The 18,893-nt window shown below is 40.7% G+C and overlaps 1 protein-coding gene across 1 annotated transcript; it reads left to right on the top strand.

The window, feature by feature from the left end:
- Positions 1-1,292: 1,292 nt before the first annotated feature.
- Positions 1,293-2,367, top strand: LOC147894330 (uncharacterized). The gene is made up of 2 exons (XM_087385280.1): positions 1,293-1,442; positions 1,726-2,367. The coding sequence occupies exons 1-2, from the start codon at positions 1,293-1,295 to the stop codon at positions 2,365-2,367; spliced, it is 792 nt and encodes a 263-aa protein (XP_087241406.1).
- Positions 2,368-18,893: the final 16,526 nt, after the last annotated feature.

The raw sequence follows: 18,893 nt of genomic DNA, 5'->3' as shown, positions 1-18,893 counted from the left end.
AAACTCTTTTAAATAGTCCCTTATGTATATTTATTTCTGTAAATTTTAGAAATAAAAAATATCCTTCTGTTGAACTCACGTGATAGGTTACATATGATGAGTGACCCCCCCGAGCCTATTGCCCAACTTATCATATTTTCTTGATTTGAGCAACACGTCCTAAACCTACTAGTCAAGCAACAGGTTGGGAATTTTCTCAACCTATTACTTAAGCTCGAGGTGCAATACAACCTCTTACTAAAGTTAAGAAAATATGTTGATTTCAAAAATAGGTTGTAGTCTCCCTATTACTTAAAGAAATATATTTTACAAATCATTGCTTGTAGTTTAGGGTTTAGGTGTCTCTTCTTGGTGAAGAGAAATAGTATTTGTTTTGATGGTAATGTGAAGGGTGCTCTTCCTCAGTTCGGAAACTAGAAGATGGAGTCAAGGTAGGAAGTGTGTGGTTGGAAATTCATGTGTACTGTTTGGAGCCACTTGTATATTTCGTTTTCAAAGAGAGGTTTACGTCATCTCCTCTACGAGGGAGTGTCATCATCCCCTATGATTATCTATTTTGAGGGAGGGAGTATGAGTGTGTCCCTTATGTGATCAAGCAGATCCTACGTGTTATGAATGCTTTGATAAAGAGAGAGTGTTTGGGATTGAGATCTCATATTGTAGAGTGGGTCATACGATTCAGTATATAGTCAGTGGGGTTGAGATCTCCGATTGTAGAGAGGGTCATACGATTAAGTATATAGTGAATGTGTTAGTAGAGGTCATAGATGGTGCCATGGATGTTTAGGTCATTGACTAGGTCTTAAGGAAGTAGGTTGACTAAAGATTCAGCTCTAGCCATCCATAGGGATGGGCTTGACCAATGGCAATAGCCGACGCTTATTTGTCAATTGCCTCTTCAATAGTACTTGCCATGGACCCCTACACCTTGGACTTGGCAACTTCAATAATACATACCATGGTCTCCTACAACTTGGACTTGCCAACCATAGTATAGATTTAATAATGTTATCTACGGTGTTCAATCTTGGATTTCATCCATAAATAGCTAGAAAGGAGAGGGAATGCAAGATGCCACACAAGTGTGATGTAAATGTTCAAGCAACTCTGCAATATTTTATTATTTTAAAATCATCCAAGTGTGAGCAATTGTGTGTTGCCATATTCCATTATTTTAAAGTCATCCCACTGTGAAAGAGCTGATACTGAAAACGTAACACGTGCAAGAAAGGAAGTCTAAACTAAATTGTTGCAATAAAATACCAGCCACCATCCACAACACAAACACAGCCATGGCGGGGCTCTTCGACAATCAGGCACGCTCTTACGCAGCTGCCAGGCCCGGTTACCCCCCCTCCCTCTTCTCTTTCCTCTCCTCCCTCAACCCCGTCCACCATTGCGCTTGGGATGTGGGAGCAGGCACCGGCCAGGCCGCTGTAGCGGTCCGTTCTTCTCACTTCATCCTTCAATTCGTTCTGTTTTGCTGTTGTGTTACAAATAGCCCACGACTCCCCGCCCGTGGCCATGCTGTATTTAGAACTTCGGACGAAAATTAGAATGAGTTATCAGGCGCTTGATTTGGTTAATTGGTCTCTCCCGTACTTGTGGCCATGTCCAAGAATTGTGCTTACCGTGAATTAGGACTTCGCAAGTTTGGTCTTATGCTGAAGAATAAGAATTGGTTTGGACTGTCACGCTGACCGTGATCAATTAGATGGGTTGTAGGTGGCAGAACACTACGAGAAGGTGATCGCGACGGACGTGAGCCAACAGCAGCTCAGCTTGGCGCCCAGAAGAGACAACATAACATATGCCTGCACATCTTCCCGCATGTCACAAGAGGAATTACGCAACGTAGTCGGCGAAGAGGGCTCGGTGGATCTTGTCACTGTGGCGCAAGCTCTTCACTGGTTTGATCTGGACTTGTTCTACTCCCAAGTGAAGCATGTGCTAAAGAAGCCTGGCGGAGTCTTTGCAGCCTGGTGTTACACGGGACCTTCAGTGAATAATGCGGTCGATTCTGTATTTATAGAGTATTACAAGGAGACAGAGCCTTACTGGGAGCCTGCTGCAAGGCTGGTAATCAATGATAAGTACCAATCTTTGCACTTTCCTTTTGAATCTGTGGGGGGTGATGGAATGGGGACAGGCCCTATTCGATTCGAAAGCACGAAGCAGATGGGAGTGGAAGATTTCTTGACATTTCTTCAATCATGGTCGGTGTTGCAGAGTGCAAGGAAAAAAGGGGTGGAGTTACTGGATGAGAATAGGCGAAACGCCTTCAGGAGTGCATGGGGTCAAGAAGTCCTCAATGCCACTTGGACAGTCTATCTGAGAGTCGGAACCGTTCCATCTTTGGATCATTAATCTTTGATTGGCAAGCTGCTTTAAGTCGCCTCATTGCATTGCTTCAATGGACTTTTTCCTCGATCTAATAGAATTTTCTATAAGATTTTATCATTAAGCACTTTCAATTTTTCTCTCACAATTGTCAATGAGCTTTTGTTGTTACTCTATTGTTAAACAATTTAGTCTATCTCTCTCAATTCTCAATGAGCAATTTATCATTACACAATTTATGCTTTTATTGTTACTCTATTGTTAAACAATTTCGTTTCTCTCTTGCGATTCTCAATGAGCTATGAACCAACTCTTTTATGATTGCCAGTGACTCTTATCTTATTATTAAAGTGTTTATCTAAGAGAATTCACAAAAAATCCAACTTGTATTCTTTATGATTTATCCCCATTATGATTATCAAGGAGTATTTTAAGGTACATGTGTCTCTACATTCTAAAGATAAAGTGCGTGTACATAAACATTATGCTTGCACCTCTTGTGGGGTAATTTAGGATCTCAACCCGACCTTTTTATGTATGAGGAACATGGTACCCTCCATTTCTTTGAGGGTTGTTAGAGCATTAGGATTTCTTTGCCTTAAATTTTATTATTATCTTATGATTCATTAGCATAACAAGTGCTTTATCTTCAAATCACAAGGTGTACTTACTTTCATTCACTTTTAAAATATTAAAAATCAATGCTCTACCTCATGGAACTACGTGGGTACCAGCTAGCTCTTTTTTAAGCCTTCGATTATGAGAAAAATGCACTGAGCAGCTTGGATGTTGGGGTGGATCCTGAGCTAACTTCAAAAGGAGGCTGAATGTGGCCTAATGATTAGAGATAGCTTACAAAAGAGTTGGCATATTGCTACTTAGGCTACATGTAAGTGCGAAAATATATTCTCATATTGAGCACTCTAAGGGTAGCTTTCTTGGGATAATTGTTCTTAAGTCATGGGGCTTTTGGTTTCCATGCTGACTAACTCAATTGTTTGATTTTGTAAATCAGCTAGAATATTCATAAACCGACCTGTCACCTCATAATAGTGGCTATATATGGATAATCCATGAAGTCCTTTTTCATTTGCTATCTATTACCCTTGTATTCGTTTAGCATATGACCTCTACTCTTATTTATTTCCAGCATGCCATCAAAGCTTCTTCACCAAAGCAAATGACAAGGAGGTAATTGCCATCTATTGTAACAATAGATATACTCTCTCTCTCTCTCCCTCCCTTTCTTTCTCTCTCTCTCTCCCTCTCTCTCTCTCTCACACACACACACACACATACAGACAATTTCACTATGGTCTCAATCTACAAATCCCTGAAATTGAAGCAACTCCTTTTGGGTGATGGTTTCTCGCTTGGATCTTACCCCCATGATGTTTTGCAAGATTGGGGAAACCCGTCTTAAGGAATATACTTTTATAACTCCTTCCCAAAAGATTTTTTCCATATTTGTTTCTCATATTCCCAGGATCTATTTTAGTTTTAAAGCAACCCTCTTTAATGGATTAGGATGATATACTTATACGTCTTTGGATAAATTTGTCACACACACACACATTAACTTCGCTTAATAATTTATCTAATTTTTACACACACACAAACACAAGACTGTGTTATCATGTGTGGTTGATGGTACATGCATAATCACATGTGCTGGAATTGATCCTAAGTGAATACCATGTTTAATTGGCAGATGCTAATATAAATGATCAAAGGATCCAGTTGTATTCGATACATGTGACAATTACATGTGCTTCTGATGTTCTATGGAAGTTATACATGACTTGATGCCTACTAGACACATCTAGTGTGGCATGATCTATTAGACACCTTAGTGTCTCGGACTATACTTGTTTCGCGGATGACCTTTTAAGGCAAATGGAATTTACTGGATGGTGGGCAATTTGCACCTTACTCGAGAAGAACATACATACATATACTTCTTGGATGACATACTTGTTCCGTAGAAAAGACATGATTTTTCCTTTAGTAAAGACATGCCAAAATTGGAATATAGGATCGTTATTCTAAAGCTGGATTGACTCTAGCATTGAATCACCAATTGACTCAGTCGGCTTAATTCTTTTCAGCTATATATTTATGCCTTAGGAGCAAGACATTCATTCTATACGCACTTGCTCGCTTGAGGAGGTTTACGCATGCAGCTCAGTTTTGATTTCATTTCAAAGCATCATGATCTAGCAATAACTGTATGACTGTAGTCTACTTATTGCTACATAAAGGATAGATATTTACCTCAAATCTTGGAGTTCAAGTAGTCACTTGTCCAAGCAGAATATGGCGCATATGGAGGTCTCTTGTTTTGTCTTTTGTTGGAAGGAACCGTGGATGGAGATCAAACTGATCATATGGGTACTCATCCTTGTGCTACGTAAAGGTATGATGCCCTCTATATTGTAGTCTTGCACTCAGGATATGCATGGAATAAAGATTGCACCCTACTCTACCTTCTTGCATAGGATGAATATCATTTTTTTAATGGACACGTGGGGTTTTGATACACATATCTTTGGGGTTGTGGTGAATGCTCCAAGATCTTAGCAACACCAAACTACAATTGCTACAATTACAACATGAATGTATTTGCTATGTAGATTCATTGTTGTGAGTCAATCCATATGCTAGTTGGAGAATAAGGTTTGGTCATACATTATTTTGATCATTGTGCTGAGATCTGAGGCTCACCTACACAAGGATGAACAAACAATGAGCTGGATCTTGCCTTCACACAACAAGCCCATACGTTGAGATTTTTCTATGCTCATACTCTGATAATGATATGATATCCTATGCTTGGATTATCATGGGTTTCTCTCTTTCTTAGAGATCAATATATCATTTCCATATTGCTCTTGTACATGGCATTTGGATATGAGCTTTTGCATACTCTTCTTCAAAGACCATATGTGGACTCATTCTACAACAATTGATGTCATGTTTTGTTGGAATTCTGCTTTTTGCAGCAACTACTTGCAGTTTTTCATAGCCAATATCTCTCACATGTTAGCTTGGATGAAACGCCATAAAGAGAAGTGGTAGCCAGTTGATTGCTCCACAAACTTCCAGTTTACAGTAGATATAAATTCCTTATGGATTATCTTGTATTCACTACTGAAAATAGCATCGTGCTCACTTTTTTGCAGGAATTCTGCAGTTTGCCAGCAACTTCTTGCTATTTTGCACAACCAATAAGTCTATCATGTTATGCCCGATGCAAATTCTGTAAACAAAAAAGTCATAGCCTGTTGATTGATCCACAAAATTCTAGTTTATAGAAGATCCAAATTCCTTATGGATTCTCTTGTATTCAGTGCTTAAAATTGCTTGCTACTCCTTTCCACCTACTGTGATTTTGTGGAGAGCAAATATCTTTTTAGCTCCACTTGTACACTTTTTGCAGCTTCTCTTGGAACATGACTATTGATGATGACTCATACATTGAGTTGCATCATGGAGTACATTGCACTAAGGACATTGATTTTATTTGTTTTTGCATTTGTTATTGTGACATGGATAACAAGTGGAGCTCTGTTTTAAAGCCTAGAGTGCCACAGCAAAAGGTTTTTATTCTGACATGATATGTTTTTTGTGGATGGATGCAGGTGAGCGGAGCTCCTTTGATATCAGATGTATGATTACAATATGGTTTTCAATGATCTTTAGTAGCTATGCAAAATATATGCCGCCACCAGGTTTTATCTAAACTATGATTTAGTTTGGTACATCTTGTGGATTCCATCCTCTATTTCTGTACCTTATAACATGGTCTTTGCCATGTTAATATCTGAGAATGTGAAGATCTTTTAATTTCATAATTTGTATTAATCTGTAATGTTCTTGTCAATGATCTCCTACCAGTATTTGTTTTGTCCTGTAAGGATTGAGATGGATCTTGTTAGTATGTAAATTTCAAACACACACACTAGGGGGATGGAGCAGCGAGGATAAACCTCGTCTATTACCATCCATGGCATTGATCCATTTTTCTTTCCTTCTTTACATTTCTATAGGATTTGATTGGCATGATTAACTGGTTAAAATACTATGGGCTGATCCCATATGTGGGTTTAAACCAGATAAATTATGAGTTATACACATAACTCTTGCGAGATATATTGTTCTTTAGAAAACGTCATGGTGGACTCTCGGGTTATATACTTAACATGTACAGGGTTGGTGCTTATTACGATGATTATTTTTGCATCTGGTGGGCACCATGGCTCCTCCCCACTGGGGGGCTTGGTGCCCCTCATGGGGTGTGGACCCATGTTTGTGCGGGCAGATGGATGGGCACATACACACACAAGACTATGTTATCATGTGTGGTTTATGGTACATGCACAAGCACATGTGCTAGAATTGTTCCTAAGTGAATTCTATGTTGAATTAGCGAATGCTAATACAAAAGATCAAAGGATCCAGTTGTATTCGATACATGTAACAATTACATGTGCTTCTCATGTTTTGTGGAAGTTATACATGACTTGATGCCTACTAGACACACCTAGTGTGGCATGATCTATTAGACACCTTAGTGTCTTGGACTATACTTGTTCCACAGATGACCTTTAAAGGCAAATGGAATTTATTAGATGGTGGGCAATTCGCACCTTACTCGAGAAAAGCATACATACATAAACTTCTTGGATGACATACTTGTTCCCTGGAAAAGACACAATTTTTCCTTTGGTAAAGACATGCCAAATTTTGAATATGGGAACATAGGCAATGCAACCAAAAATTTTCAAATGAGAAATATCTGGTTTCCTACCAGTATACATCTCCTCTAGCATCATGCCATGTATTGCTACAGTGGGAGTCCTGTTCATTATGTAAACTACTGTAGCAACTGCTTCAAAACTCAATAATAATCTAGTAGCTCTTTTTCATTTATCATGGCCTGAGATACCTCTCCAATATGCATGTTTTTCCTTTTTGCAAGTTCATTTTGCTGTGGGGTATGACTGCATGAATATTGCTGCTTTATGCCATGCTCTTGCAAGAACCTTGCAAACTCATTTGAGAGATACTCTCCCCCTCCATTTGACCTTAGGCATTTTATTTGCAGGCCTGTTTCTTTTTCAACCATAGCTTTAAAGGCTTTGAAATGCCCAAACACTTCACTTTTCTTTTTCATAAAATGCACCCAAACTTTTCTATTGTAGTCATCAATAAAAGTGACAAAATAATGATAGCCTCCAATAGATGTAGCTTTAGTAGTCCACACATCAGAGTGGATTAATTCCAATGGCTTCTTACTCTCTTAAACATGTCTAGGAAATGGTTTCCTTTCCTGTTTTCCAAATTGATAGGCTTCACATACCTTATGCATTTCTGCAACCTTGAATTTAGGCAATCCTGCAACAATGTTTTGGGCTTGCATTGATTTAAGTCATTGTACATTAACATGACCACTGCGTTTATGCTAGATATCAATATCTGCAACTACACCGGTCCCATGTGCAAACATTGCTGCACTCAATTCAGTCATGTCCACATCCAACATAAACATCCTACCCTTCTTTCCTTTTGCTATCAAGCAACCGTTATTTTTCATATCCTCAACAAAGCATCCATGAGGATTAAATCTGACCTGCAAGCCCTGCTCAACCATTTGACCAATAAAAACTAGGTTCTTGGTGATATTCGGGACATGAAATACATCAGACACGTATTTTTTTTTCCCATCCTGCATAGACAAAGGAATTTTACCAATCTGCACAATAGGATGTGCAATATCATCACCAGTCTCCACAAATCCTAGTCTATCCATTTTTATTGCATCCTGCATCCATTCTGCATGACTTGTCATGTGGTTTGATGCACCTGAGTCAACATACCACACATCATTGCTTTCTTCTACACTTGTCACAGAATTGGTCATGTGCTGCACCATAAATAGATGCTCATTTCTATCATCACCCTGTCTACTATAAGATGCATAATTGCCTTGCTGCAATTTTCCATTCATAATGTCATTCTGCTTTTTGTAGCAATCTTTAGCCATATGACCCATTTTACCACAATAGTAGCATTCAACATTGCTATTTGCATTTTGGCCTCTGTACCATCCACCATGACCTCTTTGGCTCCCCCTGCCTCTAGAGTTACCATGTCCTCCTCCATAGGACTGGTTTTCTTGAGTTTGATACATATTCTGATTTCTACCTTGGCCTCCGGATCGGCCTACTCTACCTTTGCCTCTACCTCTTCTAGCATTTGAGTAGAAGACAATTTCTTTTGAAGTTTCTCCTGAAGAACTTGCACCACCATTTCTCTGCTCTTCAGACATTAGAAGAGCAAACAACTCCTCAAAGTCAGGAAATTTTTCACGGACGGCAATGGATGTCCGGAACTGTGCATAATCCTTTCCTAGACCATTCAAGGTCACAAAAACTAAATCATCATCTTCCACTAGCAACCCAATAGAAGCAAGTGCATTTGCAATTTTCTTCACCTTCATGTGGTAGTCATTGATGCTCATATTTTCTCTCTGTACATTGTGCAACTCCTACTTGAGCTACATTTTCCTGGCTTGCATATTTGTGTTGTAAATTTTTGCCAAAGTATCCCATGCCTCCTTATGCGTACTTGCATCCTGAATATGCACAATCATAGAATCCAAAATACCGATAGACATCCAGTACATAACTTTTATGGCTCTCTCATGCCATCCTTTAAATTCGTGCATTTCCTGTTGATTGGGAACATTAGGAAGAACTAGTTCTTCTTTATTTCCTATAATGAACTCCCAATAGCCTTTTCCCATGAGGAAATTCATCATTCTAAACTTCCATGCTTGGAAGTTGTTCTTGTCAAGCTTTTCAGTGACAATCTGTGAAAGAGAATCAGATGCCATTAGTACAAAATATTCTGTCACTGCAAAAAACACAGCTTCTGCCTCACAAGGGCAAATTTGCAAAACTGATGAAAGTGGTATTGAACCACACAGTCACTTCCTAGTGATGATTTTTCATCAACAGGTAGTAAGGATGATTCTATAACTCCCAATATCTCTATGCACAGGCATACGATGCAATTTCTGCGGCAACTTTTCACTGACTTGTGGAGAAGTGGTCACATAGCGAAAACAGGGCCTTTTTCTCAGTGCTTGCAGAGAACTTTTGCCTCCAAAACGGGCCCCGAAATGGCCTCGAATCAGAAAAATAAAGTCACCAAGGACTTTGCCCTTACCCGCAGCATATATTGCCCTCTATCCACACCACGAAGGAGGGTGTCTCAATCTGAGACAATGCACTCTTGCACTTTTCGACTGTGCTACTTGCAGAGATTTACTCCCAAACTCGGAAAAGGAAAGCAACACTGGTCCTCTTACCAGGACACCCTGAAGTTGGTTTGCTTTCTTGAGCTCCTTACCACAAACTAGGCTCTGATACCATGTGAAGATAGTGGGAGAGAAGGAAGGAGTCTCACTTGCAGCTTTCTCACATACACAATGGGGGAATACACACAAAGGTGGAGGCTGAAAACAGTTTTCCTCTTCTTAGTTGTGAAAGCCAAAAGAACTCTAGTACAAAGAAATAGAAAAACCCTATATGTGGGTCTCAAACCAAACTCAACTAACTAAGGTGGCATACTAACTGAGCCACGAACTAGAGTACATAAGGATAGCTGTCCTCCAGCTATTATTCATGGGCGGTGTACCAACCGCATTCACAGCTAACAAGTCGGTGACATAAATGCACAATGGTCACCCTGGCATATCATGAGTGGAGCTCGATATCTCAACATAGGCTTGCAAAATTCCAGATTTGTGCAATGTGTGGTGTGCGTAAGTGCACAAAAATCACATCTATGGACCATCGTGGAATGGCCAAGTGTCAGATGTCCATGAAACTTTGCATGAGTGTAATATTCATGTCCTTGCAAACTTTCATGTTGACAAGGGAACATTTGGTTGGGTGGGCATGCAGAATTTCCCATTTTGTGCACATGCATGGTGCAAGGTGCATGAAATATGAATGGTTGGATCATCATGGAATGATCAAATGTGAGATGGACATCCAACCTTGTATGGCGATTAATTAGAGTAATATTCATTTCCTCGCAAAGTTTTGTGTGAATCGGGAAACATCTAGGTAGATGGGCATGCACAATTTCCCATTTGTGCACATCCATGATGCATAGATGTATGGAATTTACATGTGGACCATCATCGAATGGTCATGTGTTAGATGGACGTGAAACTTTGCATAATTGTTAATAAGAGTAGGTTTCATGTCTTTGAAAAGTTTCATATCAATCAAAAAACATAGTGTGAGTGGCCATGCGAAATTCCCCATTTGTTCACCTACATGGTGCATGGGTGCATGGAATTCACTTGTGTGGAGATCATGGAATGGTGGATGAGTCTTAGATGGATGTGCAAAATGTTTAGGGCATTCATTAGAATATATTTCATTTCTACGCAAAGATTTGTATCAATCAAGGAACATAGAGGTCGATGGGCATGCAAAACTCCCCATTTGTGCACATGTGTAGTATATACGTGCATGAAAATTCATTTGTGAATCATCATGGAATGTCCAGAGTGTCACGTGGCCATGCAAATTTCCATGGGTGTTAACTTATTTTTCATGTGCTCACAATTTTTCACATCAGTAGGGAAACATTTGGGTAGATGGACATGCAAAATTTTCATTTTGTGCACAATGCATGGTGCATAGATGCAAGAAAGTCCTAGTCCCACCTAGGAATCCTACTTTCTCAACACTCATGGATGGTGCATGGTGAAAAACCAGGAAATATTCATTCCAAGGCATGAAAATGATATTAGATGGCCATAATACTTTGCACAGGCCTTGAAATCTTGTAGTTTAAGTCTTGTGCAACACATCATGCTCAGCCACTATCATTTGCATGGCAAGACATGCACCAATCCATGTTTTACAATGCTCATGCATGATGCATGGTGAAAACCTTCGAAATATCCATTCCAAGCCATGCAAATGAAATTAGATGGTCAAGATACTTTTCACACAATTTTGCAAAGTATAATGGCCTTTGAATACCATTTTCATGGCTAGAAACACAGTGATGCATCTTATTCAACGCTCATACATGATGCATGATGAAAATCTAGAAAATATCCATTCCAAGCCATGCAAATCACATCAAATGGCCATTGTAGTTTTCAAAGCCATTAAAATTACCTAATTTAAGGCTTGTAAAAAGTATCATGTCCATCGAATACCATTTGCATGGCTAACAATGCAAGGTTTCCAATGCTCATGCATGATGCATGGTGAAAAACTAGGAAATATCCATTCCAAGCCATCCAAATGACATCATATGTCCAAGATACTTTGAATAGGCCTTACACTCCAATATTTTAAGGCTTATATGAAGTATCATGCACATCCATGCATGCTTTTCAACACTCATGCATGATGCATGGTGAGAAACTGGGAAATATCCACTCCAAGCCATGAAAATGACGCAGGATGGCCATGATACTTTGCATGGTCCTTGAATTCACCTTTTCTAAGGCTTGTGAAAAGTATCATGCCCATCAAATACCATTTTCATGGCTAGAAGCATAGCGATGCATGCTGGGAAATATCCTTTTCAAGCCATGAACATGACATCAAATGGCCATGATACTTTGCAAAGGAGCTGAACTCACCTATTTTAAGGATTTTGTAAAGTTTCAGACCCATTAAATACCATTATCATGGCTAGAATCACACCAATGCATGTTTTTCAATGCTCATGCATGATGCATCATGAAAAACTATGAAAAATCCATTCCAAGCCATGCAAATGATATCCAATAGTCATGAAACTTTGCATAAGCCTTAAAATTCTCTACTTTAAGTCTTGTGAAAAGTATCATGCCCATAAAATACCATTTTCATGGCTAGAAGCATACCGATGCATGTTTTTCAACACTTATTCATGATGCATGGTGAAAAACTAGGAATTATCCATTCCAAGCAATGCAAATCACATCAAATGGCCATGATACTTTGTACAAGACTTCAAATATCCTATTTTAAGGCTTCTAAAAAGTATCATGCCCATATAATGCCATTTGCATGGCTAGATACACATTGATATAATACACACCGATGGATATTTCTTAATGCTCATGCATGAAAAATATCCATGCCAAGACAAGAAAATAACATCTAATGGGCATGATACTTTGCAAAGGCTTGAACTTGCTAGTTTAAGGCTTGTGCAAAGTCATGACCTTTGGATGTCATTTTCATAGCTAGAAGCTGACAAATGCATATTTTTTAATGGGCATGCATAATGCATGGTGGAAAACTCTGATCCAAGCTAAGCCATGCAAACCACATCTGATAGCCATGATACTTTGAATAGGACTTAAAATACACCAAATGTTTAAGGCTAGTAGAAAGCATCATGTCTTTTGAATACCATTTTCATGGCTAGAAGCACACTGATGCATGTATTTCAATGCTCATGCATGATACATGGTGAACAACTAGGAAATCGCCAGGCAATTGACATTAGATGGGGATGATACTTCGCATAGGCATTGAAATTGACTTGTTTAAGGCTTGTGCAAGGTATCATTCCTAGAAAATACTATTTTTATGGTTAGAAGCACACCGATGCATGTTTTTCAATGCTCATGCATGATGCATGGTGGAAAACTAGGAAATATCCATTCCAAGCCATGAAAATGACATGAGATGGTCATGATACTTTGCATAGGTCATGAAATCACCCATTTTAGGCTTTTACAAAGTTTCATGTCCATAAAATACCATTTGCATGGCTAGAAGCACATCAATGCATGTTTTTCAACACTCATGCATGATGCATGGTAAAAAACTAGGAAATATCCATTCCAAACCATGCAAAAGCCATTAGATGGCTATGATGTTGAGAGTTCACGCTCAACATCATGTGATCATGTGTGCATAGCACCATCACGTGATCATATGTGCATAGCACTAACCTTATAGAGTGCTATAAAGGAAAGGGTTAGCTCCCCTAACCCTAACCCTAAAAGGGTTTGTATATATTCTATTTTTTCAACTAATTCTAGTGTACAGTTAGTCATTTGTGGTGTGCTCTCTAGCTGTGCCCTCTCTCCTCATCTCCACTCTTCTCCTCTCCCCTCTTCATATTTTGTCATGGTATCAGAGCTTCCTTGTCTTCCGTTGAGACATTGAGTTTCTTGAGAGTGAGAGAGATTGTGAGATTGAGAGTTCTCTTGAGTGATTGTGAGATCTTTCCCTTCACTTCCGTTGAGAGAAATTTCCGTCATTGAGAAGAAATTTCCGTCCATTCTTCTTTCTTTGAGTTCATTCTTGAGAGATTTTAGTTCCTTCCTTTGAGTGTTTCTTGAGTTGAGAGAGAGAGAGAGATTCTTCATTGATTGTGAGAGTTTCACTCTTGAGAATTGTTATCTCTTTGTCCTTGTGGGAGAGAATTGACATTCTAGTTTGAGGGAAAACTTGTCTCCAAAGAGCTACGACACAGCAAAGAAAGTGTTGCGCTACAAGGCTTCTACGCCAACGGGATGGCGACGTCCTTCTTCAGCAAAGCCATAGCCTCCATCACAGCTGCAACTCACCTCTATTCTGAGGTCTCCTTAGCCTCTCCAGCTACGACCAAGCTCCCGATGACCTTTGAAGCAGTGACTGCCTTCAACATCGTCAACAACACCGGCGGCCGACTCTCTGCCAACTGATGCGCCTCACGAGCGCACACAATCTGCACGACCCAGCAGACTCCAGCCCGCAACGGGATCCTCCAACGACCAGCCAGCAAAGCCATCTTCAACAACGAATAGCTTTTGCGACGGCCCTCAGCGAAACGTCGATCACCTCTCCACATCCTTCACCATCGCACGACGGCTCCTTCAATCAAATCTCCTTCACGTCAACAGCTTCTGTTACGACTCCATCGACGGAATCTTTAAAGATTCCGGAGCATCTCCAACGATTCTAGCTGCCCGCGCTCTGACACGTGGAGGATAAGGCATACATCCGTTATTGACACGTGGAGTCCTTATCCACGAGACACGTCATCAGGCACCCGGAATTGCCACGTGTACCTATCTTATCTGCCACGTCATCTGACACATCACCTCTGCCACGTCAGCTGACACGTCACCTCTGCCACGTCAGCTGACACGTCACCTCTGCCACGTCAGTTGACACGTCATCACTACCACGTCAGCACTGCCACGTCATCTGCCACGTCATCTGTGCCACGTCACTTGTGCCACGTCATCTGTGCCACATCATCATTACCACGTCATCAGTGCCACGTCATCAGTGACACCTCAGCACTGTCACCTCAGCACAGAGCTTCACTGGCACACCTCTTGCTAAGCACAGTGCCACATCATCACTGCATGTGACTCACAGTGACACATCATCATTGAGCACCATTTGCACTCCTTTTGCCCCTCCACCTAGATCAAGTCATATCTCTTGATCCAGGAAGAATTTGAGGGTGCTCCAAAAAGGAAAGTCGCTCGATTTTTTGTGCTCTACGCGCTTGTTACATCACACGCACATTTCGGTGCAAGTTACACTCACATTTGAGCCTCGCCGACAAAACCACTTCCTTCACGCACATTTGCCTCTACATCGACGCATCTGACCCAGCACTTAAAAAGAACAAAAGAAAAGGAATTATTTGCTGCTCTTTCATCGATCGACGGTTGGTTTAGATCTAGATCAGAGTAGACTAGATCGCCATAGAGGGGACGCTTTGAATTCCCCAAGTTGCCAATCTAAGCCATGCCCGAAATTCCCGACTAGTACCTACTCGGAGTCAGTCCATACGCTCACATCCGATTTCACATCATTGCATTACCTGAAACCTTACGTTCATCAGTTCAGTGAGCAGACTTCAGAGTTCAGAGGCATTGCAGATTGATTCAGTGGGCAGATAGCACTTGATTTCACACACACATGCCACCATTGTAAAGCCTATTTGGCTATCTCACGACATCGTGCACATTATTTTTCAGCCTTGTAAAGCCTCTTGGCTATTCCCGGCATCATTGCCACAAGCCTTGTAACACAGGTCAGATCTTATTTACTGCAGTTCTATCTTCACCGACGGTACAGAGATTTCACTTGGCATCTTCAGTGTATTTGCAGTTGATTCATATAGAGTTTTCCAGGACACTTTTTGAGTACATTGTTTGCACCATGTCGACTAGCAACCTCAATCTGGAGGCATCTGCTAAGTTAGACAACTCCAATTACGGTACATGGAAATACCGAATGGAGACCATTCTTGTGCTTCAGGACAAATGGGAGTATGTTGATGGATCCATACCTAGACCATTGGCCGATCCAGCCACCAGTAGCTCTACTCCATCTGTTGTCACAGCACCAGCAACGGGATCTACACCGGGATCTACATCTACACAAACAGTTTCCGCATCAGTAGCAGATCCTGCCATTGCCCGAGCTCAAGCAGAATGGGATAAGAAAGACAAGTATGCCTATCACCTGATCAAGCAGAATGTGCAAGATGTCATGCTAGGACAGCTCAACACAGTCAAGACATCAAAAGAAGCATGGGATATGTTCGCAGCTCTCTACGAGTCCAAGAACACATCCAGGATTCTCACCTTGAGAAACCAGATCAACCAGAGTTTCCGCAACAGCAGTGAAACCGGTCATGCTTATGTACTCCGCATCAAAGACTACAACAATCAACTTGCAGCAGCAGGAGAGACTATGAATCCCGCAGAAATGGTTCAAGTAATCCTGAATGGACTAGGAGAAGGATATGAGAATCTGGTCCAGAGTATTGCCATCCAACAGCAAATTCCAACACTTGAAAGACTTCAGTCAGTTCTACTTGGTGAAGAACTCAGGACTCAGGCCATTCAAGCACGTAAAGGTCATTCTAATGATCAGGCATTCACCGCTTCAGACAGAAGCAGAGGCAAAGGCAGAAACAGAGGTAGATCATATCAGAAAAGTGGTCAAAATCAAAGTCAGAATCAGCATCAGCATCAGCAGCATCCTCAGCAACATCAAAATCAGCAAAGAGGAAATCATTCCAACCGAGGAAGATTCCAAGGACGAGGGAATGCATCCACCAATGTGTCAAACATTCAATGCAACTATTGTCACAAGTTTGGACACTATGAAAGAGATTGCCGCAAGAAGCAGTATGACCAAAGCGGTCAATCCAACAGTAATAGAGGGAATTCCCGAGGAAGAGGAAATCATCGTGGTGGACATTCTAGTCACAGTCATTTTGCAAATGAACATGGAAATATGTTTCTTGCAAGTGAGGAATTGCATCAGACTGATACAATGCACCTAGACACTGATTTCAATCCCAAAGAGGATTTCAGCTATTAAGTCGACCAAGTGGAACAGGATCCTTGGTACATCGACAGCGGTGCATCATCTCATATGACAAATCATTAGGAATGGTTCACAGAAATGAAGCCATTAGAAGGTCAAAAGAATGTCATCTATACAGCAGACAATACACCGAATCCGGTTCAAGGGACAGGTGTTATCCCTATGAACAATTTCACTAGTACAAAAGGATTAGTCAAAGATGTGCTCTATGTTCCGAAGCTCAGTAAGAACCTTTTGTCAGTAGGTCAAATGACGGAACACAACTACAAAGTCATCTTCGACGGTGATGAATGCACTATCAGAGACAAATCCAAAAGAGGTCAGCTAGTAGCAAAAGGTGTCAAGGAAGGACGCTTGTACAGGATGCTAGCTACAGTACCAGATAAACATGCCATGTCAGCTCAAATGCAACAGATGCCACTATCTGCAAAATGGCATAAGAGATATGGTCATGTCAACTTCAAGTACTTGTTAGATCTAAGGAATCAAAATATGGCAATTGGGATTCCGAAGCTACAGTTTCTTGGAAAGGTTTCTGAAGCATGCTGCTTCGGCAAACAAAAGCGAACCAACTTTGTCAGAAGTACCTCTCGTGCACGAGGTATTCTTGATTTAATTCATACAGATGTATGGGGTTATGCCCAGACCCGCAGCATCAATGGTTCACTTTATTACTTGACCTTCATCGACGACTACAGTAGATATTGTTGGGTCTACTTTCTGAAAGAGAAATCTGAAGTGTTTGCCAGATTTCAAGAATTCAAAGCCATGGTAGAAAACCAAACAGGCAGAAAGATCAAGGTCATGAGATCAGATAGAGGAGGTGAATACATGTCTTCAGCCTTCATGAACTTTTGCAAAACTCACGGCATTCGAAGACAATTCACATGTGCAGATACTCCTCAGCAAAATGCAATAGCTGAAAGGAAGAATGGGACTTTAGCAGACAGTGCTAGAGCAATGCTTACTGAAAAGCATCTTCCGAATCAGTATTGGGCAGAAGCAATAGCTACAGCTAACTACTTGCTTAATCAGCTTCCTACCGAACCGATACAAGGTATGACTCCTTATGAAGCATTCACTGGACACAAGCCACGCATTGGGCATCTCCGCATATTTGGTTGCATAGCATATGCCCACATACATGATGATCATCGCAGGAAATTGGATGCGAAGTCACGCAAATGCATCATGGTTGGCTATAGTGAAGAAAGTAAAGCATACAAATTGTATGATCCCATCAATCTCAAAGTCATTATCTCCAGAGATGTAATCTTCGATGAGGAATCAGAATGGAAAACACCTACACAGGAGATAGAAACATCGACTTCACAGTCATCTACAGAACAGGTTGATGAAGAAGAGCAAGAATTGCCAGCAACACCCCAATCAGCGTCACAGCAGCTCAGACGGTCTACTAGGGAAAGCAGACCACCAGCCAGATTGACATATGCTCAGAAAGGCAAAGCAATTCAGGTGGAAACCACCAACTATGCTCTTATGACTACCATCATGGCTACAGAAGAACAAGTGTATTTCGAAGACGCAGTAGATAAGCCAGAATGGCAAACTGCTATGAATGAAGAAATGGATGCTTTGTATAAAAACAACACTTGGGAATTATGCGACCTTCCACCAGGAAAGAAGGCCATAGCCAACAAATGGGTATACAAAGTGAAGTACAATCCAGATGGCAGTATTCAAAGATACAAAGCCAGATTAGTTGCAAAAGGATTTGCACAACAATATGGCCAAGATTATGATGAGACTTATGCTCCAGTAGCAAAGATGGATTCCATACGGTTCTTGATATCACTAGCGACACTCAGTAAATGGAATGTGTATCAGCTCGATGTCAAGAATGCATTTCTCAATGGTTATCTAGACGAGGACGTCTACATGCAACAACCAGCCGGTTATGTTGAACCAGGACAGGAGAACAAGGTTTGCCATCTCAAGAAAAGTCTCTATGGCTTAAAGCAAGCACCCAGAAGTTGGTACAGCAGAATTGACAAATATTTTGCTGATCTGGGATACATGAAGTCAAATGCAGATCATACACTCTACTACAAAGTTCAAGGGGAAGATATTACTATTGCACTTTTGTACGTAGATGATCTGATTGTGACAGGAAGCAAGGATAGCTTCATCAGAAAATTAAAACAA

Source organism: Dipteris shenzhenensis, chromosome 14 (genome assembly GCF_047967505.1).
Source record: "Dipteris shenzhenensis isolate YYH24624 ecotype China chromosome 14, Dip_SZ_1.0, whole genome shotgun sequence".
NCBI lineage: Eukaryota > Viridiplantae > Streptophyta > Polypodiopsida > Gleicheniales > Dipteridaceae > Dipteris > Dipteris shenzhenensis.
Note: the sequence above shows the minus strand (reverse complement) of the source record. Positions and strands in the feature narration are given on the sequence as shown.

Bases quoted from the DNA above. Each gene is read 5' to 3' on its own strand.
- LOC147894330 (XM_087385280.1), top strand. From the start codon at position 1,293: ATGGCGGGGCTCTTCGACAATCAGGCACGCTCTTACGCAGCTGCCAGG. The intron at 1,443-1,725 runs GTCCGTTCTTCT...GATGGGTTGTAG, and splicing joins CCGGCCAGGCCGCTGTAGCG to GTGGCAGAACACTACGAGAA.